The 27,829-nt window shown below is 41.2% G+C and overlaps 1 protein-coding gene across 7 annotated transcripts in view; it reads left to right on the forward strand.

Annotated features, from left to right (window-relative positions):
* The window catches only part of PDE8B (phosphodiesterase 8B), a 203,781-nt gene that overhangs the window by 153,318 nt on the left and 22,634 nt on the right, over positions 1–27,829 (forward strand). For all 7 annotated transcript variants that reach the window (XM_058566465.1, XM_058566640.1, XM_058566553.1 and 4 more), the window contains exons 11-12: positions 22,346–22,388; positions 26,025–26,102. In XM_058566465.1, coding sequence (XP_058422448.1) covers positions 22,346–22,388; positions 26,025–26,102 — 121 coding nt within the window. The remainder of the gene's footprint in view (positions 1–22,345; positions 22,389–26,024; positions 26,103–27,829) is intronic.

Genomic DNA, 27,829 nt, shown 5'->3' on the forward strand with positions numbered 1-27,829 from the left:
CACTTTACTTCCTGAAGACGGTGAGAGTTGGGACACATGCAGCAACAATTAATTCCATGGTCTCCATCCCAAGCCCTGTTATCCGTTTCAGATGACAGTATTTTTCTTTTCCATTTCTTTTCCACGTTAATGTTTCATGGCTGTGAGATCTCGTAGGGGAAGAAATGATGTGGATGGGATTTATTTAGTTTTCTGTTTCAACTTAAATTTGAAAAATTCACCCAGCATCCTTTAGGCCATGAGAATATCTATTTTTTTTAAAAAATCACTGTCAATAATTCATCGTCCTTGTGGCTCTACAGGGCTGAAATGCCACATCTTGTTTCTCCCTCTCGCACTGTGGGGCCCTGGCGAGGCGGCAGACCGGCTGCCCCCTTTAGCCGCAGAAGCATGATGCTCTGGGTAAGCATTCCAGGTAAGGGGTATATCCAGATCATATCCCTGGATAGCACAGTGGTGGTGAAGGGACAGTGTTCCCCCCAGAGGAGCCCAGTGACAGGAGGCCACAAGGGGACCTGAGCCCCCAGGAGCTGCTGCCCTGGGGCTGTGGGCTGTGCCAGCGGGCCAGGCTCAGGCAGGGCAGCTTTTTGCTTCCGAGCAGTCAGAGAGCAGATCCTCACCCACGCCATGGCTGTGTTTCTTCTCTGGGCCCGAGAACCTCAGTGCCTGTGCTCGGGGACTTCCTGGCTGTGGACACTCAGCCTCTTGGGTGAGCGGAGGGCCTGCACGGGCTACAACAGCCTAACGACAACTGGCAGGCCCTTGGGGTGTGGGCTTGTGCTCCTGTGCGCATTGCCTTATCTCCTGATGACTCAGTTCACACTCAGAGGGCATTGTTTAAGCAGTGGCTCCAAAGTTGTTTTCTGGGTTAGGAACTTAAAGTGGCATTAAAAATGTAGCACCTTTAAAATATCTAATCAAAACTATTGGGGGCTTCAGGGTCCTAGGCTTTAATAGTGACTAGCAGCCTCTGGTGGCCGGGAAGGGCCCTTCAGTGCAGGAGATCCGCGCAGGAGTCTGTGCCAGGGGATGACGCAAAGTCAGGCCCAGAGCAGGCCCTGCAGAGGCGGAAGCTAATGGTTGACAGAGGCCCTGTGGGGCTCTCCACTCATCAGCTTCTGTTGGAGCGGGAGGGGAAACTGCTAGGAAAAAAGACCTTTCACAAGTTCTTTCTGGACAATATTAACTGCTATTTATAAACTTACAAAGAAGAGGGGATGGTAACATTTGGTTTCCAAGAAAACACAAAACAAGTGTCTTTCCATAAAAAGGAAAGGAGAAAAACTTTGCCTCATTGTGTTCAGAGCGAATTTCCTCCTTATGCAGCTGCTGAAGGTGAGCCAGCGTTTCGATTTACTTTCTGGGCTGCCGTCTGCATTCCTCCTGGTTCAATGGTGCAGAGCAGAGTAGGCGCCGTCCCCTCAGGGGTGGGCTGTGTAGAAGAGCTTCCCCTCTTGTGGTTGAACTCATCTCTGGCCCAAAGCACACTTCCTGGCTAGTCTTGCTGGCAGTGCCCTTGACCTTCGATTCTGGAAATATCAATGGTAGCCTGGGGAGTTTTGCCTTTTCCTAAGGTTCTAGCAACATTGAGTCACAAACCTAGGTGAGGCATCTCTGCTTGTCTTGCACAAACAGCCCACACGTGTTCTCAGTCATGAACTGGCTCCCTTGGCTGTCCCTCTGGAGTGAGATTGTCACCTCCAACTCATCAGCAGGGCCATGAGGCTGGCCTGGCCTTTGTGACTGCCATTTCCCCAGGGGAGAATAGGGCTCCTCAAGTGTGAACGTCATTTGATTCCCTGAGGAAATCTTGACCTTTAGCATCCCATTTTGGTTAGCAGCATGTAGAGGAAAAAATACGGTTTCATGATGATCTTAGATCCATCTTTCTTCTTCCTCTTGAAGAACTCTCACTTTCTTCAAAATTACTGAGTTAAAGCCACTCCTCCTCTCCCCATCCATCCTGCCAGATTTGTCTTCCTAAGATGCCATTTGAGTCACTTATTTCCATCTTAAAAAACCTCCACTGGCTCCCTATTCCCCGTAAGGTCTGTCTGGGTGATTAAAGTCCCAGCACTTGGCCCCTTGTCCCTCCTGTGACATGGCACACACTGCCCCCATGGGGCATCCACTCTAGAAGGCTCAGCTTCTAAGCACCCTTTTTAGTCCTGGCCCCCAATTTCCACATCTATATCCAAAGGCAGATTTAGGAGTCCAGCTCCTCCTGCTGAATGTCCCCTTCACAGTGGCCGTCTGTCCTTCAGGGCACCAGCTGCACTTACTGGCTGTGTCACACAGCCCTGCTCTTGGGCAAGTGTTGTCTCACCACACTTGTCATCCCAAGCAGCTTTCAGTGTCTCCTCCAGCCTGACTCCTCCTTCCTTTAAGGGCCTCACACAGTGCTAGGTAGGTGACTAAGAAATTCAGACTAAATTAGGTGATCTGAAATTATTCATACGTAAGTTACGAGTATCATATCTTACAATTTAATCTCTGGAAGGTACTTGATGTGCTGCCCAGAAGGAATAAGACACCCTCTATTCTAGTCTGGTTTTATTAAGTCAAGTAGACAGTATTCAGATATATGAAAACAGAAAGAAAAGCAGAGAGGCGTGGAGTAGACCCCACTTAAAGATGTTGAAAAAGAAGAGCAGGGCATAAAAGAGATGTTTGGACCAAAAAAGTATCCAGATTTTCTGCCAGATGAGGTATTGAGGGGGTGAGACAGAAAGGAGAGAAAGAATGACTCCAGATGAGTGGCAGGGCATTGGCTAGGGCCTTCATGCAGTCCTGTGATTCAGAGGTGGGAAGGGATATCATGGGCACTGGAGGGAGGGAGGCCTCCACGGGACAAGAGAAGCAAGGAGGACTGGGGTGTGCCAGGCTGAGGTGACACAGGATCCGGTGGCTGGTTAGATAAGCAGAGGAGAGAGGAATCCAGGGTGACTCCAAGATGACACACTCTATCTGAAGACGATGAAGTATAATACACAATATTGATGATTTATTGAGCGAGTGTTTTGTGACAGGCTCTGGGCTGTTTTAAAGGCATCATCCCAATAATTGTCATATCAAGCCTGTAAGATAGTATTGTCCTTCCTCAGCAGATGAAGAAACTGATACTCAGAGAGCAGTTATGCAGCTGGTAAATGTCCAAACTTGGCGTCAAACCTCGCAACCATCGCACAGCTCCCCCTGGTGGTGCCTTTGAACAAATGATGTTTTCACCGCAACACGTGACTCACAGTGTAAACACACTCAGCTGCTTTTATAAACCATGGAGGAAGCGGACGTCATGAAAGAGACACCTCAGGCTCATCCTCAGTTCACATTCCAAGGAGTTTTTTTCTCCAACGTTTTACTGTGAAAATTGTCAAGCATACAGCAAAGTGGAAAGGATTTTACAATAAACACCCAAATACTCAACCCCTAGATTCTACCTTTTACGTTTTACTATATTTGCATTATCTATATCTCTCCAAATACACATTCCTCTATAGATCCATCAGTACATCTTATTTTTCAAAATAAATTGCGCGTATCAGTACTCTTCCCTCAATACTTGAGCATGTATATCATGACCTAGAGTTCTAGATTTGCTTACATTTTATATAAGATTAACATGTAAAGAAATGTACAACTCGTAAGTGTGCCTTTGCATGAGATTTGACAAATGCAAATGCCTGTGTAACCTAAACCCCTAGGGAGACACACAACATTACTAGTACTCCAGAAGACTTTCTTCATGCCCCTTCCCAACTGACCTCTGCCCCCTCTTCCCCAGCAGTAACCATTGAGCTGATTTTTTTTCACCATAGATTAGTTTGCCTGTTACAGAATTTCATCTAAATGGAGTCATACAATATGTGCTGAATTGTGAAAGGCTTCTCTCAGTCGGTATAATGTTTGTGAGACTTATCTGTGTTTTGGGGTCTATCCATTTGTGACTCTTTATTGCTGAGTGGTATTCCACTGTGTGAATATACCACAATTTGTTTATCCATTCTGCTCTTGACAGACACCTGGCTTGGTTACAGTCTTGGGCTATTATGAATGGAGCCGCTATTATACCAGCCTTTTTGTGAATATACATGTTTATTTCTCTTGGGAAAATACCTAGGAGTAGACTTGCTAAGTCGTAGGTCAAGTGTATGTTGATTTTTATAAAAAATTGCCAGTCCTTTTCCCAAAGTAGTTTAACTGTTTGACCTTCCCAAGCACGTGCATGAGAGGTCCAGTCATGCCCATCCCTGCCAGCAGGTGCTGTAGCCAGATGTTACAATGTTAGCCATTCTATTAGGCGTGTGGGCCTCATCAATTTGCATTTCCCTGATAGTCATGAGTCCTGATAGTCCCTGAAGATGGTGAGCACTCTTTCATGTGTTACCAACATTGTGTATATCATTTTTTGTAAAGTGTCATTCAGATCTTTGGCCATTTTAATTGGGCTGTTTTTATTATTGAGTGGTGGAAGTTCTTTATATATCCCAGATATCAATCTGTTGTCAGATATATGTTTTGGTAATAATTTCTTCCACTCTATGACTTTTCTTTTTCTTAACAGTATTTCTGATTAACAGAAGTTGTTTTGTTTTGTTTTGTTTTTTGCTGAGGAAGATTTGCCCTGAGCTAACATAAACAGAAGTTTTGAATTTGATAAAGTTTACTTTATCAATATTTTATGGTTGCTACTTTCTGTGACCTGACTAAGACAACTTTGCCTGTTCCCAAGACATAAAGATCTTTTATATTTTCCTCTAAAAGTTTTATGGTTTTATCTTTTATATTTATGTCTCTAATCCATTTCAAATTCATTTTTGTGTGTGATGTGAGATGGGATCAAGTTTAATATCTTTCCATACGGGTCCAGGTATTCAAGCATCATTTGTTGAAAGAACTTGCCTTTCCTCGTTGGTTTGCTTTGGCACCTTTGCCAAAACTCAATGCCTGTGTGGTGTAGGTCTGTTCTGGACTCTCTTCTGTTGCGTTGATCTTTGTCGATCCATATGCCTGATACATACTCTCTTGATTACTTTACAGTAAGTCTCAAAGTCCGGTAATGGAAGTTCTTCAACTTTGTTCTTTTTCAAAATTGGTTTGATGTTCCATGTTCTTTGCATTTTTATATAGATTTGAGAATTAGCTTGGTAATGTTCACCCGAAAACAACCTGCAGAGTTTATTATTAGGATTGCATGAAGCTATAGATGAATTGAAGAGAATTGATGTTTAACATCATTGACTCTTCCAATCCACGAAAATGGTAGAGTTCTCCACTTGTTGATATCTTTCACTTCTCTCAGCAATTTTACATAGTTTTCAGTATAGAGGTCTTGCATATCTTTGTTAAATTTATTTCTAAGTATTTTATTTTTTCTGATGTTATGACAAATGGCGTTGATTTCTACATTCATTTTCTAAATGTTTGTTGCTAATATATAAAAATACAGTTGATTTTTTTATTAACCTCATATCCTGTGAACTTGCTTGGTTGATTTATTAATGCTAGCAGTTGCTTTCTAGGTTGCTTAGGATTTTATCAAACACAAAAGGTCATATCTTTCACATCTATTTATGAAGGATCTTGGTCTATGATTTCCTTTTTTAAAAATGTCTTCATCAGGTTTTGCATATTAAGATTATAGTGGCCTATTAGATGAGCTTGAAAGTGTTCCCTCCTCCTCAAGTTCCTGATCGAGTTTATAAAAGATTGGTGTTATTTCTTCCTTAAATGTATGATAGAATTCACCTGTAAATGATACTGGCCTAGAATTTCTTATGTGGAAAGACTTTTGATAAGAAAATCTTTTTTCCTAAGTTTTTCATAAATATAGGAAAATTCAATTTTTTCTGTTTCATCTTATGTCAGTTTAAGGTATGTTGTATTTTTCAGAGAATTTGTTCATCTAAATTTTTTGGCAAAAAGTGGATCATAATATTCTTATTATCTCATAGTGTTTCTAGGCTTTGTGGTAATAACCTCTCTTTCATTTCTGAAATTGCTATTTCTGTTCCTTTTTTTTTTTTTAATCTATCTAGGTAGGGATTTATCAGTTTTGTTGATCTTTTTGGAGAACCAACGTTTAGGCTTTGTGAATTTTCCTCTTGTTTATCTGTTTTGTTGATTTCCTCCTCATCTTTGTTATTTCCTGTATTCCTTCCACCCACCTCAGTCTAGTTTGCTCTTTTTTTCTAGCCTTATAGGTGGAACCTTAGGCCATCATTTCTTTTTACAGCTTTATTGAGGAATGGCCGACATACATTACACATGTTTGAAGTGTAGCATGTGGTGAGCTTTGTTGTACACATACACCCATGGAGCCGTCACCACAGTCAGGATCATGAACATCTCCATCAATGTATGCTCAAGAGTGTCCTTGGGCCCCTTTGTATTTCCTCCCTCCTTGCCCTCCTTTATTTCCAAGCAACCACTGATCACTATAGAATTTTTCATTTTCTATAATTTTATGTAAATAGAATTATAGGTTATATACTTTTGGTGTGGTGTCTTTCACTCAGCATAATGATTTTAAGATTCACCCATCCCCTTGCATTTATTCCTTTTTTCTTGTAACAGCTTTCTTGAGATGTCAATGTACCAAAAATTCACCCATTTAACGTGTACAATTCAGTGTATTTTAGTAGTTCATTTCTCCTTATTGCTCAGTTGTATTCTATTGTATAACTGTACCACAATTTGTTCATTCATAACATCCAAATGTTGATGGACATTTGGGTTGTTTCCAGATTTGGTTATTACAAGTAAAGTTGCTTTGAACATTCATGTAAAAGTCCTTGAATGGACACATACTTTCATTTCTCTTAGGTACATACCTGCATCATTTGGTAGATGCGTGTTAACTTTTTAAGAAACTTCCAAACTGTTTTCCGAAGTTTGTTTGTTTTACCGTTTTACATTCCCACCAATAATATGAGAATTCAAGTTGTGCGCGTCCTTGTCATCACTTGGCGTGGTCAGTTTTTAAATTTTAGACACTCTTATAATTATACAATGGTATTTCTTTGTGGTCTTAATTATTATTTCCCCAATTACTAACAATGTTGAGCATCTTTTCATGTACTTATTTGCTCTCTGTATGTCTTTGGTGAACTGTATGTTCAAATAGTTCACTCAATTCTGAATTGGATTGTGTGTTTCCTTAATGTTGAATTTTGACAGTTCTTTATATGTTATAGAAAAAAAGGCTGTTATTGGATATGTGAAAATATTTTCTCCCAATCTGTGGCTTATCTTTTCATTCTCTTAACAGTATATTCCCAAGTACAGAAGTTCTATGAAGTCCAGTCTATCAGTGTTTTATGGATTGTGCCTTGGTTGTTGTGTCTAAGAAATCTTTGATAACCCAAGATCACAAACACTTTCTCCCGTGTTTTCTTTTACGAGATGTATAGTTTTACCTCTTATATTTAGGTCTTTGATCCGTTTTGAGTTAATTTTTTGTGTATGGTGCAAAGTGTGGATATAAGTTCCTTTTTTTGGCGTTTGGATAGACACTTGTTCCAGCTCCATTTAATGAGAAGACTGTCCTTTCTTCACTGACTTGCCTTTGCACCTTGTCAAAAACCAATTGACCATATATGTGTGGTTCTATTGCTGGACTCTGAATTCTGTTCCATTGATCTATTTGTCTCCCTCGATGCTGTTGTGATTACTATAGCTTTATTATAAGTCTTGAAATCAGTAGTGTAACTGCTCAAACTTTGTTCTTTTTCAGAGTTGTTTTGGCTATTCTAGTCCTTTTATTTCTGTATGAATTTTAGAATCAGCTTGCCAACCTCTATAAAAAAACTTGCTGGAATTGTGATTGAGATTACAACTGAACATTTGGCAAGAATTGACATCTTCACAATATTGAATTCTGTGATCCGTTAACATGGTCTAGCTCTCTATTTATTTAGGTCTTTTTAAATTTCTCTCACTACTGTTTCATAGTTTTCAGTGTATAGGTCTTATTTATCCTGTTTCAGATTTATTTCAAAGTATTTCATATTTTTGGATACTGTTTAAGTAGTATTGTTTTCTTAATTTCAATTTCTGATTGCTCATTGTTGTTATATACAAATACAATTGATTTCTCTATATCGATTTTCTATCCTGCAACATTGCTAATAAACTCACTTATTATGTTAGTAGCTTTTTTATAGATTCCAGCAGATTTTCCAAATAGACAATGATGTCATCTGCTAAAAAACAGTTTTACTACTTCTTTTCCAAACTGGATACTTTTTGTTTCTTTTTCTTGCCTTATAGCACTGGATAGAACCTTCATTGCTGTGTTGAATAGAAGTGATAAAGCAGACATCCTTGCCTTGTTCGATTCCAGGGGGAGAGCATTTGTTCTTTGACCATTAAATATGATACTAACTATAGGGTTTTTTGCATATAATACTTATTAGGTCAAGGAAGTTTCTTTCTATTCTTAGTTTGCTGAGAGTTTTTTTAATCAGGAGTGGATGTTGGGTTTTTGTCAAATCCTTTTAAAAAAATCTATTGAGATGATTATATTTTTTTCTCATTTAGTCTTTCAATATGGTGAGTTATACTGATTGATTTTCCAGTGTTAAATCAATCTTCACTTCTTGGGATAAACCCCACTTGATGTACTATTCTTGATTTGCTAAAATGTGAAGAATTTTTGCATATGTGTTCATGTGGGTATTAATCTCTAGTTTTCTTTTCTTATAATGTCTCTGTCTAGTTTTGGAATCAGTGTAATGTTGGCCTCATAGAATAAGTGGGGAAGTATTTCTTCCTGTTTGTTTTTCTAGAAGAGTTTGAGAATTGGCATTCTTTATTTCTTAAATCTTTCATAGAATTTCTCATCTGAGCCTGAAACTTTTCATTTCACTGATTTTATCTATTTTTGTGTGAGTGTTCTATTTTATTGATTGCTGCTTTGATCTTTTTTATTTCCTTTCTTCTGCCCACTTCAGGTTTACTTGCTATTCTTTTTCTAGTTTTTTAGGGTGGAAGCTAAAGTTACTGTTTTCTAACATAGATATTTACTGCTATAAATTTCCCTCTGAGTATTGCTTTAGTTGCATTCCAAAATTTTGATATGTTGTTATGCAGGAGGTCCCAAGACCACTCAGATGTTTGGTCATTCACTAGAAGGACTTAGGGACTCAGATGCAGTGGTACTTATGGCTATAGTTTTATTACAACAATTAGAAAAGGGAAAAGAGGCAGACTCTGTAGGAAAACAGGCATAGGCTTCTAATGTTCTTCCCTTCCCTTCCCCGGATGGTGTCACACAGAACAGGCTCCTTTCTACAGCAGCAGAATGAAACAACATGTATGCAGGGTCTTCACCCAGGTGCTCAACATCAGAGATTTTTATTAGGATCTGATCCCATAAGCACAAGAACCAGCTACACATATCAAAATTCTTATCTCCCAGAAGGAAAGCAGGTGTCAGTACCCCAAATAGGCTAAACAGTCTTATCGTTGTAGGGAACATTCCAAAAGTCAAGTTCCCAGACACCAGCCACTGGCCTCTCCTGCAAACAGGCCCTGCTAAAGATTGCAACCTCAGGCCTACTCTCTTAACTCTTTTCTGCACAGTGTGTTCTCATTTTCATTCAGTTCAAAATACTTTCTAATTTCCCTTTTTATTTCTTCTTTGGTCCATGGGCTATTTAGAAGTGTGTTTTTTAGTTTCCAAATATTTGGGGATTTTACAGATATTTTTCTGTTACTGCTTTCTAATTTAAGTCCATATGGTCAGAGAACACACTTTGTATGATTTGAATCCATTTATATTTATTGAGACTTGTTTTATAGCCAGATTAAGGTCTGTCTTAGTCATCATTTCAAGTTCATTTGAAAAGAATCTGTATTCATTTGTTGTTGGGTAGTGTTCTGTAAATGCCGATTAGGTCAAGATGGTTGATTGCATTCTTCATATCTTCTATGTTTTTACTAATTTTTTTCTAGTTCTATCAAGTGCTGAAAAAACTATGATTGTGGGCTTGTCTATTTCTCCCTTTAATTCTATCAATTTTTGTTTTTTGTGTTTTTGAAGCTCTGTTATTAAGTAATGTACATTTATTTTTTTTTATTTTTTATTTTCTTATTTTTTTGTGAGGAAGAGCAGCCCTGAGCTAACATCCATGCTAATCCTCCTCTTTTTGCTGAGGAAGACCAGCTCTGAGCTAACATCTATTGCCAATCCTCCTCCTTTATTTTTTTCCCCAAAGCCCCAGTAGATAGTTGTATGTCATAGTTGCACATCCTTCTAGTTGCTGTATGTGGGATGCAGCCTCAGCGTGGCCGGAGAAGCGGTGTGTTGGTGCGTGCCTGGGATCTGAACCCGGGCCGCCAGTAGCAGAGTGCACGCACTTAACTGCTAAGCCACGGGGCCGGCCCTAAGTAATGTACGTTTATGAGTATCGTGTCTTTCTGATGGATTTGACCCTTTTATCATTATGAAGAGTTCCTCTTTGTATCTGGTGATACTCTTTGTCTTATAATCTATTTTATTTGATATTAATATAGCCACTCCAGTCTTCCTATGTTTATGAGTTTGCATGATGTATCTTTTCCTATCCATTTACTTTCAATGTCTATGTCTATTTAAGGTTCATTTCTTATGGACAGCATATAGTTGGGTTTTTATTTTGTCAGTTTTAACAATCGCTTTGTCTTAATTGGAATGTTTAATCCATTAACATTTAATGTAATTCTTGATATGGTTGGATTCAAGTCTACCATTTCATCTTTTGCTTTTTGTTTATTCCTCTGTTTTTTGTTTTTATTTCTCTGTTCCTTTATACAGGCCTTCTTTTAGATTATTTGAACAATTTTTTAAATGTTGTTTTATTTAGCTATTGGCTTTTTTTTTAAATCTCTTTGCATTTTTTAAATGGTTGCTCTAGGGATTACCATCTACATCCTTAACTTTACACAGTCTGCTTACCCTTATATTGTACCGATTCATGTGAAATGTAGAAACCTTGTAACTGCAAGGTCCGTTTACCACTGTCCCTCCTATCCTTTATGCTATAGTTTTTGTATATGTTACATCTATATATATTATAAACCCCACAAGACAATGTTAGAAATTTTGCCTTAAACGTATAAGTGTTTTAAAGAGATTGAGAAAATTTTTTCAGTATTTACCCAAACACTTGCCACTTCTGAGCATCCAAGATTGAGGAGAAGGCGGCATGCACTCTTGTTCTGTCCTTCACCCTATCTCCTTCCCTTGGGCAATTCCCCTCAGCACTCAGCCTCAGCGCCCCTCTCTACAACATGTTGGTAGGTGTCTTAACTGCCTACAGGCCGCAGACTGAACCAGGCAGTCTCTCCCCAACACACCTCAACTCTAGGATCTCTAATTCTTGAGAAATTGCTTTGTTAGTGTGGATCTGTAGACACTGAAACAGTTGCCAGGGGACAGAGCAGTTTCCTTCCCAGGAAATCTTCAAATAGTTGCCACATGTGTGATTTAGAAGCTGTGCTGTTGCCCCTGATGCGGCCACTAAGGAAGCCCCGGCTGTGTCTCTAGGACCCTCTGCTGACAGTTGTTGGTGGGGTGGTGAACAGTCCCCTGCGCTATGCTTTATCACCTTCTCTCCTGAAGCAGAGCCTCCCGCAGTGTCATGGCGAGTAGTTTCATCCCTTGAGGGGCTGCTGTGAGAACCTCCTGGTGATGAAGGCTGCCCGTGAAGAGCCCCAGGAGGGGGGCAGGGTAGACAGGTGGAGCAGTCTAAATGATCCCAAATAAACTGTTACCCAGACAGGACCCAAACTTTCACAAAAAGTATTTAAATTTTAAGGCTATTTGGGTTTCCAGCTGCTTTCAGACAGGAATTTGAAATATGTTTTTCTGGTACATCTTCAGCCTAATAGTCCCAGAGTCGGTAAAACTGAAAAGCTAGGATAGTAGAAATAAAACGCCATCCCTTGTTTAGAGTGAGAATGTATCTCCTGACTGTATTTGATGCCCTCTGTTCCTCTCTCCCTTCCATCAGCCAGACCACCCCAGAAGATTAAATCTCCCTAACTGTCCTCCTGCAGCCAGCCTGTCCTCCCAGAGCTCCGCTCAGCCATTACTGACTAGAAGGAAGAGTTACAGTGACGGCCTCCAGTGGTGATGCTCCTGCTTGGGCTCGAGCGGCATTTTTATTGTGTCTGGAAGGGAAAAAAATCTGTCCGTGCCTCATGGGATTTGTATACTTTCTAAACATTATGAATGCTGCTTGATGCATCCATCTTGTTACCCTTTTCCAGGGCGGAGGAGTGTTGTTTAATACTCCACTTGGGCCTTCACTCCTAAGGGAGCATTTCCAGACCAAGTTAGGTTAATGGTCTCATTGACTATGCTTCTTAGCAGGTGGCACCAGCTCTCAGACGGGCAGCCTAGGGCCAGAAATGGCTGGAGCCTTCTGAGGAGTGACAGAATGAGAGGCACAGGCAGTTCTGAACTGTGCAGAGAGCACCACCAAGAATTAGGAGACAACAATGGCGGCTGGGAACCATGTCAGACCCTGTGCTGAGCACGGACCCGCCATCTGACACATGCGGAAACTAAGCTCGGAGGGGACGGGCTGCCAGGTCCGCCTGGCTGCTAGCGGGTCAGTGAAACTCCTGCAGCTTCTGCGGCTGATGCAGTGCCCCCTGCCCCCAGCAGTCTCAGCCTGGCCAAGACCAGGGGGGTCGTCTATATTTGTGTTTACTCTCTCCCAAGGGACGCCCTCAGCTTCCTCAGAGGAAGGGGGGGCCCAGTATGAGGGGCTCCAGACCTCCACCCCACCTGCCGTCCCACCTGAAACAGCTCTGCCTTGCCTGTTTTATATTTTGTGAGACTTATTCATATTGAATATTTTTCTTTAGAAGGAGTCACTTTCAAAACTTTATACCCTCACAGTAATCACTACCATAAAATGGAATATGACAGTCACTAGCCATATGGAAGGGAACAGTAAATATAGATATAATAGAAAAAAGCCCACGATGATATTAAGTTCTAGACAGCCACTGCTGTTGGCTGACAGCTCTGAGACTGAGCCCCCTGTCCTTGGAGAGGAGTGGGTGTTAAAGACACACCAGCACCCTGCTGAGGCTTTCTCCTCGATATGCTCAGAAGCCTTGGGAAAACACTGTAGGGCAAATGACTTGAACACATGATTGGAGGTTATTTAGTGTCCAGTTTGGGAGTGCCCTGAACTTACCTTTAACCCCTCGACATCCCACCCCTGGTGAAATGCTTCCTGAGAGTTCTGTTTCGTTCTATGTCGCATCCCCAGTGCCTAGAACATTGCCTGGCACATAGTACACACTCAGCACATGTACGGAAGGAATAAATTCACTGTGACAGCACTTGTTTGTTGTCCCCCATTGGACGGTAAATCCCGGCAGCACAGGGTCTAGGTCCGAACCATCTTTGTCTCACGGCCCAGTACACATTTCTCGAGTTGAATTAGAAGATGAGGCATCGCTTGGAGATGGGGGTGATTGTTCACAAAATGCACACAGAAGTCCTAATGAGCAGCGTTTTCAGAACCCAGGACACACAGTGATGAAGCTGTTGACTCTTCTGTCCTCTCATTATTATCAGCTTTTCCTTTGTGCTGTCACCGCCTCTGCGTTAGCTCTCAGAGGACCTGACGTATTAAGCGAAGGTCCCGTGGCTCGCTTCTGTCTGGTGCTAATCACAGTGCACACGCAGCCCTGGCGTCATTACGTGGTGTAGTGGCTCTGGTGAGTGCACCCGGAGGGGCAAGTGGGAGCTCCCTGCACTTCCCTCTTCTCTTGACAAAATCTAGCAGGCACGTGGGTTTACACGGAGAAGTGTTTAGCATAAGTGCCATCAGTCACTGAGAATTCTGTAAGAACAAGAAACTTTAAGCAAAAGGAAATTTCTTTCTGAAGCTATTTATGTATATGTTTGTCGCTGAGCAGCGAGGGGACACCGGCTAGAGGAATGACAGCATAAAGTGAGAAACACAGATGTGCTGCCTATGTGGAAAGTGCCCAGTAGGGCACACCACATATGCTCAACGCACGCTGTAAAGGAAATGGTTTCTCTCAACAAAAATCAGTCCTGAAATAGCAAGCACTGTGAACGTCACTGAATCCAGATTCTCAGCCAACACGATACAGCTATGAAAGAGAAGGCAAAAGAACTAGCGTTATCTGGGCACCCAGGATGGGCTAGGCCAGTGGTTCTCCAAGTGTGGCCACTGGGTCAGCAGCCTCAGCCTCACAGGCAACTTGTTAGAAAAGCAAATTCTCAGGCCCACCCAGACCTACTGAAACAGAGACTATGGGGCTGGAGCCCAGCAATGTGGTTTCACAAGCCTTCCAGTGATTCCCATATAAAGAGCAGCTTGAGAGCTCCTGGGGTAGGCATTTTGCATACATTATTTCATTTGATCCTCTTAGATCCTAAAAAGCAGGTGTTGGTCCCCATTTACACGTAAGGAAACACAGACTCAGTGAAGCTCGTAAGTTCTCTGAGTTTACACAACTAGAAATGGACATATGAGATCTGCTGGCAAGCCTATGATTTCTCCACTTGAATCAGTGTTTCTCACATTATAAGGTGGAATCAGATCACCGAGACTAAGTGTTAAAATGTGGATTCTGATTCAGTGAGTCTGCAGTGAGCTGAGAGTGGGTAGTTAACAAGCTCCCAGGAGTTGCCAGTGCTGCTGGTGCACGGAGCACTCTGAGGAGGGAGGCCTTGTGGATTACAGCATGGTCACCAGACCTGCAGCCTTAGCCTCCCCTGGGAACTTGTTAGAGATCCAAATTCTAAGCCCCACCTAGACCTAGAGAATCAGAAACTCGGGGTGGGGCCCAGCAACCTGTTTTAACAAGCCCTTCAGGTGATTCTGATCCATGCTGAAGGTAGAGAACCACTACATGGTTCCATATTAGAAAACGCAATACAGTCATGCACTGCATAGCAACGTTTCAGTCAACGGCAGACCGCATATATGACAGTGGTCCCATAAGATTAGTACCATACAGCGTAGGTGTGTAGTAGGCTGTACCATCTAGGTTTGTGTGAGTACACGCTATGATGTTTGCACAACAACGAAATTGCCTAATAACACATTTCTCAGAACGTATCCCCGTCCTTTGTTAAACGATGCATAACTGTATTTACGAGGTACAAAGCAAAGTGGTTCTTTACATTGTAGGTATTTGAAAGCCATTAAAAGAGAAACTGGACAAGGGAAAAAAGAGAAAACATTGAAGCTGGAATGGTGGCTCGCATTAAGTGTTTTTCCATGAGATAAGGATACAAAAGTGACGATCCCTGGGCTCCATAATGAGAATACTTGTCTGTAAGGCTCTTGAAAATGCGTGTTGCGTGGAGGGCCAGTGGGCTTTAGCACTGACGTAAGTGAATGTTCACCCAGGGATACTAGATCAGGCTCCATCTGGCACTGCACAGGAGAGGGACGCTTAAATGCTTCCAAGAAAATATCTAACAGTAGAGGAGATATATCCACTCTTGTCTGGCGTACAGCAAATTACCTGAAAAAAAAACTTGGGATTTTTCTTTTTAATCTTGTGTAATCTTAAAAATTCATTTTCATTTATATCCAACTAATGCCTGTTGCTTTGATGTAAGTAAAATTTTAAATTACCATCAAGATAAAAGGGGAGAGATGATGTTGTATTGAGTCTATTAGGCTCATGAAATTAACTGAAGTGAAGAGATCTGACACCAAATATCAAGATCGGAATCCATGCAATTTCTCCTCTGTCTTGATGCTGCAGTATTTTGAGAACCCAGGCTCAGAATCCATGAAAACAACGTCCACAGCTTGTCCATGGCTTTAGGAGCTCTGTAAAGATAATCATTGAGGACAGGGATCCAGAATGTTGCAAGAGGTATTTTGTTCTGGTGTTTGGGGGATATTGGTGTTTGTTTGCTCTTTGGGTGGGAATTTGGAGAAGTGTATTTTCAAGTGGTTTTTGAAAATAGAGCACACAGAAAAGATCTTTGATCTATGCATCAGATACTTGTACCATCCGAGGAAATACTTATCAAAGTATTTTCTGTAAAGAAAAATGATCAAAGACATTCTGTATTATGCAACTTACATTGTCATTTTCATGACATGGAAATGAAGGGAGGGTCTTCAGTGACTCAGTTCTCAGGATCAGCATTCAGACTCAACTTCATCACTGAAGTCTGGTCACATGCATGAGAGCATTCAGTTTTGTCCTGAAGTTGTTGATCAAGAATGTTCCATCTTAAAAAAAAAATTGCTTATTAAGTCAAGTTTGTAAGCTACATTGATTATTTAAGAGAATAATGCTTTTTTTTACCTTAAGCAGGTTTTTACTCCTTTTCATAATATTTGGGGGTTGGGGAGACACAAAAGCAGCCAAACAATAGAAAGCCTGAGTTTGAAAACTTTGATCAGAATCTTCCTCCATCAAAGGCAGCTCTCTTCTATATAATCAAATATTTCCAAGTCGCTTCTCGTTTGATTACAAATGTGTGTATGGATATAAACAAACTTTTTATTTTTTAAATAATACCTACCGTTTTTATGGCTCCATTGACTAATGAGAAACAAAGAATCTCTCAGAGGTGCAGGGGCCAGTGCTCAGGGACGCAGGTGCATTCACGTATTTGAGGGCCTTGATCTCACCATCACACCAGCTCTTTTGCCTGTCAGAGATTTGGCACTGTCAGACCACATGAATGTATTTTTTAGTCAATACTGGGTTTGCTTTTTTTAAAACACACATTTTAAAACTTACTTATTAGTCTTTTACCATGAAACACTTGGCAAATTGAGGTCTTTAGAGACATCAGTATTAAGTATTATCAGCAAAGACCAATATGATGGCCAAATCATCAGTAAGTATTTCCACCACAAGCTATAATAAGGTCAATCCCAGTCTCTTATGGACTCCTATTTATAGATCATCTGTAAGCCAGGTACTGTTAGCACTCAGTATACAAAGGTAATCAAATGAGACACAACTCCGCTTAAATGGAACTTACAGTTTGGAAGGAGAACAGACAATCAAATAGGCACAGAGTTAGGAACTGTAATAAATGCAATAAAGGAAAAGTTCATTGAGAACATGTGACAGGAGGACTTGACCTCATGAGGGGCTGGGATGGGCAGGAAATATCTGGGAAGGCTTCCATGTGGAAATCACCTTTCAGCTAAGATCTGGAGGACAGATAGGCAAAGGGAAGAGAGTAGATTGGGAAGCTTTCTGGGTAGAGAAGTAATGTGTGCAAAGGCCCTGAGATGGTAAAGAGCATGGGAAAATTAGAGGTATGGAAAGGAGGCCCAGGACAAGTGGCAGGGGTCAGCAGTGCAGCCAGAGAGCTGGCAGGGCCAGGCCACGTTGCAGAGCTTCACAGCCAGGCTGTCCCATGGGGCTGACCCAAACACCAATGGGAGGTGCGAGTTTTAAGCAGGAGAATGACAGGATTAAATGGATAGTTTTGCAAGATTACATCTGTTGAAGAGTTGAGAAAGGATTGGGTTGGGGTTATTGCAGAGTTCAGATGAGAGCTGATGGGAGCCTGCACTCTAGCAATGGGGAGAAGTGAAGTGGGTGTAGACGGGAGGTTTCACAGGATTTGATGATGGACTAGACATGGGGATGAGAGAAAAGGAAGCATCCAGCGTGACCCCTAGGCTCACATACCGGGCTATCGGGTGCTTTCAATTGTAACTGATGCGTTTTATGACTTTGTCATTCAGTAATGACAAAAGCAGACACGTCTACCAAATGCTATTCATGTTCCCAAGGTGATTCTGAAATGAATGTTGAAGGCAGTATCTAGTGTTTATTTGCTTGTTTGCTTGTTGTCATACTGATCCTGGTCTTGACTCATTTTAACTGCTAAAAAGTCTCATAATTTTTCATTTTTTAAAAAAAATTTGATTTTAACATAAATATTAAGAGGGATGTTTTTATATAGTTATTTCTTAGAGTTTTTCTGCCATAAGAGAGATCAGGATTTAGATTCATTTGTAACCCCATAATTCATAAAATCCATCAATAAAATCATTAAAATCAATGTATTAAATCATTACCTTGGTAAATCTTAAACTTCTAAGACTGATAGCTGCTGCCTACAATTCCTTTGTTATGGTTTGAAGTGGAACATCGTCTTCATGCCCAGGCTCATGGTAGGGAGTCCTAGGGACCATCACATGTCATTCACCTCGCTCAATGCCAGGCTCTTCTCAATTTCCTTCATCTTGATTATTTTCACCAATTTTGGAATTATATTTCAGACTTCTGAGTTTTAGCCATCAATCCATATTGTCAGTTGAACATATAATTTTCCCAACATTTTATTATGAAATTTTGGAAACATATAGAAGAGTTAGAGGAATTTTAAGTAAATATGCATGTGCCCACCACGTAGGTTCTACAGTTAACATTTTGATGGGTCGTATATCTGTCCATCTACTATCCCTTGATTCATCCATCAGTCCATCTTATTCTTTGATAGATTTCAAACTAAGTTGCAAACATCAGGACATTTCACTCCTTGGTACTTTAGCATACATATTATTAACTAAAGGTTAATATTTGTTTTGGGGTTTTTCTTTTTTTAAGGTAAAAGTTAAATACAGTGAATACATGAATCTTAAGTATAACATTCCTTGAGTTTTGGCAAATGCGTACACCTCTGTATCCCAGGCCCCAACCAGATACCAAGCCTCACCATCCCAAAACTCTCCTTATGCCCCTTCCCAGTTATCCTTGCCTCCACTCCTATCCTTCCCACCTCAGAGATAACACTGTTCTGAATTATTTAACCATAGATTGGTTTTGCCTGTTCTAGAGCTTCACATAGGGTCCACTCTTTTGTGTTTGGCTCCTTTCACTTTATCATAGTGTTTTGAGAGTCAGCCGCATTGTATGTATCCATAATTTTTTCCTTTTTCCTTTTTATTGCTGAGTAGTATTCCATTGCACAATCTACCACAGTTTATTTCTCTTGTTGATGGACTTCTGGACTATTTTCAGCTTTTGGCTTCTCTGAATATTCTTAGACAAGTCTTTTTGTGACTGTATGCTTTCGTTTGTCATGGGTAAATACTCAGCAGTGGAACTGAATAGTGAGGAATTGTATCATAGAGTAGGTGTAGGTTTAATTTTATAAGAAATTGCCAAACCCCTTTTCGTAGTGGTTGTACGACTTGATGCTCCCTCCAGCAGTCTATGAGAGTTCCAGCTTTTCCACATCCCAGGCCAAATTTCTCTTCAGTTTTAGACATTCTGGTGGATGTACAGAGAAAATATAATTTTTAAATGATTATTCTTTAAGGAGAAAACAATCAAATGACCCTGAAATCTCACACACACACACCCACACACCCACCCAGATTTTGCGGTGCTTTTTAGAGCCAAGCATAATTAGGTGTTTGTAAACAAAGCATTTAGCACAAAGACAACAACATTTGTGGGAGCCTATGTATTGCAAGTAATTGAAGGTTTGAAATTATGAATTTTTTTCCCCAAAAATAAGCTGTAATCTTCCAAGGACTTGCTAAGAAATCCCAGCTGTGAGCTCTGGCGAGAGCAGCACAGCCAAGGCCGGCAGTATTCACGTTGCAGAAACTTAGTGCTGAAGCCTGTGGTCCCCTGGGGACACGTATCAGAGCTCCCAGTCACTGCTGCAGTGGACATGTTCTACACTTTCAGCTTTCTTTCGCAAAAGAAAAACAAACAAAGGCACTACACTCCGGAGAGATCGGCTGACATGAGGACACTATATTATGATTGCTTTGCTTTAGCGTGCCTGTGACAAAACTTCTTGATGGCAGAGAGTCAAACTTTCCCCCAAATTTCAAGGAAAATTATATTTCAGACAGATGTCCCGCAATGACCTGGGGCACACTGTCCTCAGACCCCAGTTTAACCAGGGGTCTGGGGCTGGGCCCGGGGCCTCCTTTCTGGGGCCTCACTGCCGAGAGCGATGGGCCAAAATGGAAATGGTTTTAGAGCTAGAGGAAGCTGGGTTTGATATCGGGCTCTGCTGGCTACTAGCTGGGCGGCTCAGGCAAGTCCCTTGTCCTCTCGAAACCTCAGCTTCTGTCACAAGGAATGACGATCCTTCCTCCCTCACGAGGGTGTTGTAATGACTAGATTGCAAATGTAAAGCTGCCCGCACAGGGCAGACATGTAAGATGGCTCCTGTTGTCACAGGGAGAAGCTGGTCCCTCTCCCCTCTGGCCCACGAACCTCCCCTGCTGCCCACCAGAGACCATCCAATGACAAAACCACTCATTCTCTGTATTTCCTCAGTGAGCTCAACTGAGAATTATGAGGAAATAATTTTAGTGGAATCGTTCATACCAAGTTATAAATGACTGGTGGGTTTAGACCTCTAAGAAGAGAATTCTAGTTCTCAAAGACTTTTTTTATCCAAGTGAATCTTTCATTGTAAAAGCCTTGGATGAGGCACGTAGGTCACCCAAGTCAGGAAGCTTCAATAAAAACCTAGCACTGCTGGAGTGTGACAGGATAAAGGGCCTCAGGTGTGCTCTTGCTGCAGAAAATCATGAAGTGAGTCAAGAAATAGGGTCCAGGGTGGCAGAGGCTGACACAGTCCCGTAGAACCTCTGCTCGTGAAGCGAGTGACGGTGGTGGTCAAGGGATATTTCCTGCCTCTCTTGCTGTCCGTAGGAGAGAGCCCATCAGAAGCAGATGAGCCAGTTCAGGGGACGGTGGGTTGGAGGAGGTGTGGTGTGTTCAGCTCAGAAAGTTCCAAATGCAGCATCCTGTGTGAAGAAAGATAGACCAGAGCCACTTCAGCAGATGGACCTTACCTCTCTTCTCTCCCTTGGAGGCCAGGGCACATTCCCATCCCAAAGGCAGGGGTGGACTGTGCATGGACTCAACCTTGGGCTTCATCTGGTTCCATCCAGACAGAAGACAAAGCCCACGTTGGCCTCCCAGAGCTCCACAGTTCAGTCAGCTGGCCTATGGGGGCTAACAAAAGACAAGAAAAGGTTTTTTAATCTGGGGAGCCATGGGACTTGCTTCCTAAAGGAGAGAGATTTTGTGACTCAGAGAGAAAAGCTAAGTATTTAAAGATCACTTGCTTTTGAGCTAAAGCTGATTGCAAAAAAATTTGTAAGGCAAAAGCTGTATAGTATCAAAAATTCACACTGCACTCAGCAGCTTTGTAGCAAATTGTCTTTATCTGTAACGGAAAAACATAAAAGAGTTGTTCACGGAAGAAATAAAAAGGTTCCATAATTATGAGATAAGTGAGTCACAGCCGTCAGTCACATTAAGAGCAGGATCACACACAGGCTGGCCATGTAATTGTTTCTGTAATTATACGGAATGGACTGTGCAGAATAATTCATAGAAAACCCCTATTTTAACACTTGGGTTTACATGACTATTTTTCAACGGTTCAATCAAGCTGGAACATTTAACCTGTATCTGACATATATGGGCTTCCGGCTCTTACAGCTGATGTCGCTAAGCCATACTAATTCTCCTTCACAGACAATCCTGCACACTTGCTGTCTTGTTTCTCGAGGTAATGTATCCCATTCACTGAGTGACTACGAAGGTTTGATGGTCCAAGTTGCTGGAATTAGGTGGATTGAGCAGCAAAGCAGCATGATTCCACGTGTGATAGAGCAAGATGCGCCCAATAACAGTGTCTTAGTTATAAACACAAGAAATGAAGAGCCCCAAAGAAAGCATATTTATTATTTCTAGTGTTAATGACTTCATTCATTTGGCAGATATTTATTAAGCATTAGCATAAAATCATTAGCACACAAAAATCTGATAATGAGAAACAACTAGGTGCTAAACTGCATCTCAAGTTTAGATCTTAGCGTGAAGAAACATTTGTAAATTCACTCTGTCTATAATTGAAGAGCATTCGAAGAGCTTTTTAGGAAGGTTTTTAAAAATCCTAGGCTTGAATTCAGATTACTTTTATATTACAGAAAAATTTTATAACATGTCTGAACTATAAACAGGTTATATATTAACCTTATAAAAATCTTAAATTTTGTTATAGCTTTTAGTCTTTGTGCATTTCTGCAGACTGTCAAAATGAGAACAGCTGACTGGCGATTTCGATGTCCTGCTTAGGAAGTGCATCCCTTGGGTGTCTTCTGCTCTCGGCCTCAGCCATTCTCTAAGCAACTGGATGTAATAGAGCATTTCTAGGATTATCACTCGGTGGACATCTTTCATCTGTTCATGTCATCTGTGCAGCTTCTTGCTTTCTTGAAGTCTTCAGAGCTTTTCAATGAAATTGTTTGGCTGGAAATGTAGCTAATACTGTATTTAAAATCTCTTTCTCTTGTTTTACCAAACTTTTGAACAACTGTAGATTCACAAGGTTCATCGGGATTCAGGAGACAATTCTCAGACAGGTGAGAATACTTCAGTTTTGCTCTTCTAGACCCAGGTGGCATCCGTGGGTTGACATCCATGAACTACTCTGCAGAAGTCTAGATGGACAGTCACCACCGCAGAACTTGGATTGCTAAAATCCAAGTGCTGATATCAGATGGCTGGAGAGCCAGAATCAAAGCAGAATCCCTGACAAAGTTTTGAATCTTCATACTACTGAATGCCTTCCCCATCCCGGTTTTCTGTTGCCAGCTGGAGACCATGTAGAGTGATAAACCCAAAATAGAAAATGGCATGCAAGTCCAACAACAACAACAACACATTGTTAGACCGTAGTCAGTCTTCCCTTCTTTGTGGCAGCCGGTGACTGTACAGTTAGAAGGTGGATGGGCCCTGGCCCAGCAGTCAGGAGCACTGAGTCACCATTTCCCCTCCCCACACCCTCGCCTCATGCCTTGGGCAAGACTGACTGTCTGTCCCTTGGCCATAAAATAAGGGGGCTGACCTGATGACTTCTACGTTTCAAAGGTCTGGAATTCTCTGATCATTCCAGGGAAAAATCAGTCTGCTACCAAAGATTTAAAATTCTTGGTCTCTCCTCTGTTGGTGGCTTTCCCAGCCAGTAATGCATAAAGTCAGACCCTGGGCCACCTATTTAGTCCCTCCCCTTGATTCTGGGTTGGACCATATTGTAGCCTACTCAGGAAGATTTCATTTGCTCTTTCTGAGCTTCAGTTTCTTCATTTGTAAAATGAATTAGCAATGCCCATCTCGTTGTAGTTATGAGGATCAAAGGAGAAAGTGTACGTATAATATCTAGCAGTACCCGGCATTAACTGTTTGGTATCCTCCTCCCCTCCCCCCCACCCCTCTCTCTTTCTCAGATGTTTTAGTTTATTTCTTGTAATACTTAGAGCAAGAGTATTATTTTAACTAACTTTCGAGTTTCTGGGTGCCAAAAACTGTTACAAGCATTTTCATATCCTTTACAGCGCCCAGCACTGCCTTGCCCATCACAGACGCTCAATAAATACTCACGGAACATTAATAAATTGAAACCATCCCATCTTGGAAAGCATAGGTTCTACCACTGATGAGCTCTTTGACCTTGAGCTACCTACATAATCTCTCCAAGTTTAAATTTCCTCATCAGTAAAATGGGGATCGCACGATGTAGGTTTCAGAATTGTTGTAATGATCATAAGATAATTGCTATATGTAAAGTAAATATTAGAGCACAATGTCTGGTGCACAGTAGGTGCTCAGAGACCTACTGGTGACACTGTATCCCTTTTTGCCATTGAGTACAACTATGTAAATCTCCTTTATCCTTCTTTTCTCTGGTTTTTAAATTCACTCCACAAGCATCTGTTGAGACAATGAATAATGAATTCTTTGATTTAAATGGCCTTTATTGAGGAATAATTTATCCAAACTTTTAATCATTTCTATTGCTATAGATTTTCTTAATTTTAGCTGATATAAAATCAAAAAGAATAAGCATTACCCATCTTTGAATAATTTCTAATGAATCATTTAGAATTCAGCAGCCAGCCTGGGCCACAGCCGTGAAACTAACCTCCCTACTTTAGTTTTGTTTAGAAACTACATTTTGAGGAATTCTTGTGTTCTTTAATCTTGAATTTAATCTTAAGTCTTTAATAAGTTAGATTTAATTCATTATCTGGTAAACAAATGTTAGTAATGTATATGATTATTAAGTCCCTGAATAGGCCAGAAGGAGCGTCTTGCAAGTGACCCACTATTTGTTTCTCAGGTTTGAAAGATGCCATGTGATCCTAACAGCATTTGAAGTGCCTCCACCTGTAGGTGTCTTTATAAAGAAATACGGAGACGTGTATCCAAGGGCAGTCTGGAAGACAAAATCAAGCAAAGGGATATAAATAGATTAAGTCAGATCATTTAAGACAAAGCTCTGTGGCTGTGATGCTCAGATTAACTTTATAGTAGTTCAGCCTTTCACTTCATGCTGTATGAATATAATTGAGGTTTAGTTATTGATTTAACCTTTTTTTAAATTGAATCAGATTTTTTAGGGCACTAAAGTAAATGGTTAAAAAGGTGATCTAGAAAAGTATCTAAGACATATCATGAAGTGAAAACAACAAGTAATAGAACAAGATTATAACATGATCTCATGTGTGCCTAAACAGAAGGTAGACATGCAAATGAACAGATGTCGTTAACAACAATAGCCAGCATGAACTGCATATTCACTACGTACCAGGCACTGTGCTAAGTGCTACCCATGGATTAACTCGCTTACATCTCACAACAGCCCGTGAATGAGATGCTGTAACTATACCCACTGTACAGATGTGGACACTGAGACACAGAAGTAGCATTCCCAAGGTTTCACTAGATGGTGTAGTGGAGGTTTGGATTTTGGCAATTTGGCTCTGGAGCTGGCTCTCTGAACTACTACATTCTCTTGCACCTTTTCTGGTGTCACAAGACAATTCTTGAAGTATTATTGCATCCTTTTTTTCTTGGAATATGATCATTTATTGGTGTCTGAGAACTGCATTCTCCCTGCATGTCCGCCTCCTGTCTTGGCACAGTAAGGAGCAACTCTGCGTTGTGGTTAAGTTTCTCTCCTTGCTCACGGGCTGCTCCCCACAGGAAGCAGAAGCCCTGAAAATGTGTGCTTCTGAAGCCAGCTCTGCTGCCCTGATGCTTGATCCTTGGTCCTCACTGGTGGCATGCACTGTCTGCCTGGATCATGCATTAATGTGACAGCACATTGTGAGTGTTAAATTCAAAGTCTGCGAAGATTTAAGCAGAACTTTTCAAGTGCTTTTTTCCCTCAGAAAATGGGGGCAAACGTGAGAGTTTAGTTTTTGGAAATTGTTGGAATTTTAAAACTGGTTTTTTGTTTTTTTTTTTTAATTGATGTTTTAATGGTTTCTAACATTGTGAAATTTTGGGTTGTACATTTTTGTTTGTCCATCACCATATATATGACTCCCTTCACCCCTTGTGCCCACCCCCCACCCCCACTGCCCCTGGTAACCACAGTCCAGTTTTCTCTGTCCATGTGTTGGTTTATATTCCACATATGAGTGAGATCATACAGTGTAAAACTGGTTTTTTTTCTCTTCCTTCCCGGGATCAGCAGTGTGCATCATTTGATGAAATCATCCTCACGAGAACCTAGAAGACCATCTAGAGGTCTGGCTTTTCAGAGGGGCCTAAAATCCGTCCAAATTAGTTTCTCAGATAAATTCAACTCTCTGTGGATTTCAATAGTATTTTATTTCCTCAAATATCCCCATAAGAGCATTCCCTACTCAGTTATATGTATTGTCCTTCAGGTCAGAATGACCCCCAAAAATTTCCCCCAAGTTTTAATGTTTATTTTCAAAAAGATATTTTTTAATGCAACTAAATAACCTTTGATAATAAGCCCGCGATGTAATGTGGTACCACAAGAAAAGGGCATCATTTTACAATGACTATGACTGATTATGCTGTGTGTGTGGATGAATTGAAGAGAAAGTGGTTTACTATTTCTTAAAAATATTTTATAGTGCTTAAAAAATAACCTTGTTTTCTTTGGAGAATGAGGAGAAAAATGGCCTAAACTTCACCTGTGAATAACTAACCATGCTCCATTACTAATCTGAAATCCTCAGAGCCTCATTCATTCAGATACAAGAACAGGAGGAAAGAGTCCATTGATGTGAAGTCGATATCATCGCGAGGCAGTGATGGTAAGAAGTTTCTCAGATTTCTTTGATCTTTTTAAAGTGTAGAAAATGACAGAGGAATATATTCAAGAATTTGTCAGCATATAAACAAAACCCCAAGAAGTAGGATTTCAACTAAACTGGCTTTTTACCCATAGGCTGAAAATTTTTTAGGCTTTTTTATTCTTTTTTACTTTTTATGGTCTTTGCCTTCTCTTTGAAATGACTTCATGCTTGTTTCTTGAAGGCCTAAAGTGTGTTGGGCCACATCACCACCAGAGCAGCTCAGAGTTTCTGAGCTGGGTCACTCTGGGGTGCTAGTGGCAGAGAGGGGACCAGTCCTGGCTTCCCTTCCACAGTACAAACCTAGTCTTCCTTGTACTTGTTACACACTCTTACTTTCCCTTCATAAAATGTTACAGATTAACTGTGAGACAGAATTTAGCAAAACATGTTGAGTTCAATTAATATGGCCTAAGTAATCAATTGGATTTGCAGGGAGGTGGGAAAGACAGAGACAGTTCTGAAATTTCATTCCTAGGTACATGGGAAGATATAATACAGAAATAGGAAATGCTCCATGTATGGCTAGGTGGGGGATTGAGGAGAAGATGATACATTTTATTTTAGTGGAGATGCCAAGGAGGCCAAAATGCAAGACTGGTCTCAGGGCTGTAGATGTGGATTTGTGAGTCCTAGAGGTGACAGATGAAGCCATAAACAGAGGAACCTCTCTAAGGGTGGGTGTGTGTGTGTGTGTGTGTGTGTGTGTGTTAAACGAACAGAGGGTCTAAGTCCAAGGCTTGAAGGCATACGCTCAGTGAGTGGGGAGGCAGGAGAAACAGGGCCAATGAAGAGGACAGAGGAGCTGGGGGTGAACTCTGTGAGTACAGTGTCCCGGGAACCAAGAACAAGAGGGTGCAAGAGAAAGGAGACGACCAGCAGTGTTAAATGCAGAGAGCTTAAGAGCTGAGAACAGACGAGTGGATTTCACTCATTCATTTAGTTTTTATTTGGCAAATGGGAGGACAGATTCTAGGGGCATGTGGAGGGGATGGTTAGTGACTGTGATAGGAGAGAAGTGGGGTGGTGACTTAAGGGAATTAACAGGAAGGTCACAATTGGAAACCTGAGTATGAGGGAAGTGGTTGAACTAGCAAGGACCGAAGACAATAGAGATAAAACGGATAATTCACAGAGGAAGATGGATAAGGTCACAGGGCCAGCAAGGGATTGGGACCAAGAATGTAAAGAAGGAAGATGGACTGAAATATTTTCAGATGGAGTGAGGGTGTAGATAGACAGAACATTTCAGATGGAGAGGAAAATGGATGAAGGGATTTCAACTGGATTAACTCAGTTTTCAGAGCAGAGTTCGAGATGGGATCATCATCTCTCCAGAGCATGGGAGCAGGGGAGGTTGAAGAGTACAGAAGAGGTCTGCAATGGCGGCTGCGCGTGCAGCAGAGAGGACCACAGAGACAGCAGGCAGGCTCTGTTGACGTTAGCTAGATTGAGCTGTCCCATCTATAACATGCAGATCCTGTCCCTCCTGCCTGCCTCAAGGGAGTGGTAGGAAGAGCTGATGAGAACAGTGCATATAAAGTAAAGCTTCTACCTTTTGAATTTTGAAGCACATATAAGCATTACCTGTTCAAAAAAATGAAAATTATTTTAAAATGAAAGTGTCTGTAGATTAGAGCTCAAAGCACCATGGGTTCTCAGTGTTGAGGTGGAGGGCCTGGCCCTAA

This window comes from Diceros bicornis, chromosome 1, assembly GCF_020826845.1.
Source record: "Diceros bicornis minor isolate mBicDic1 chromosome 1, mDicBic1.mat.cur, whole genome shotgun sequence".
NCBI lineage: Eukaryota > Metazoa > Chordata > Mammalia > Perissodactyla > Rhinocerotidae > Diceros > Diceros bicornis.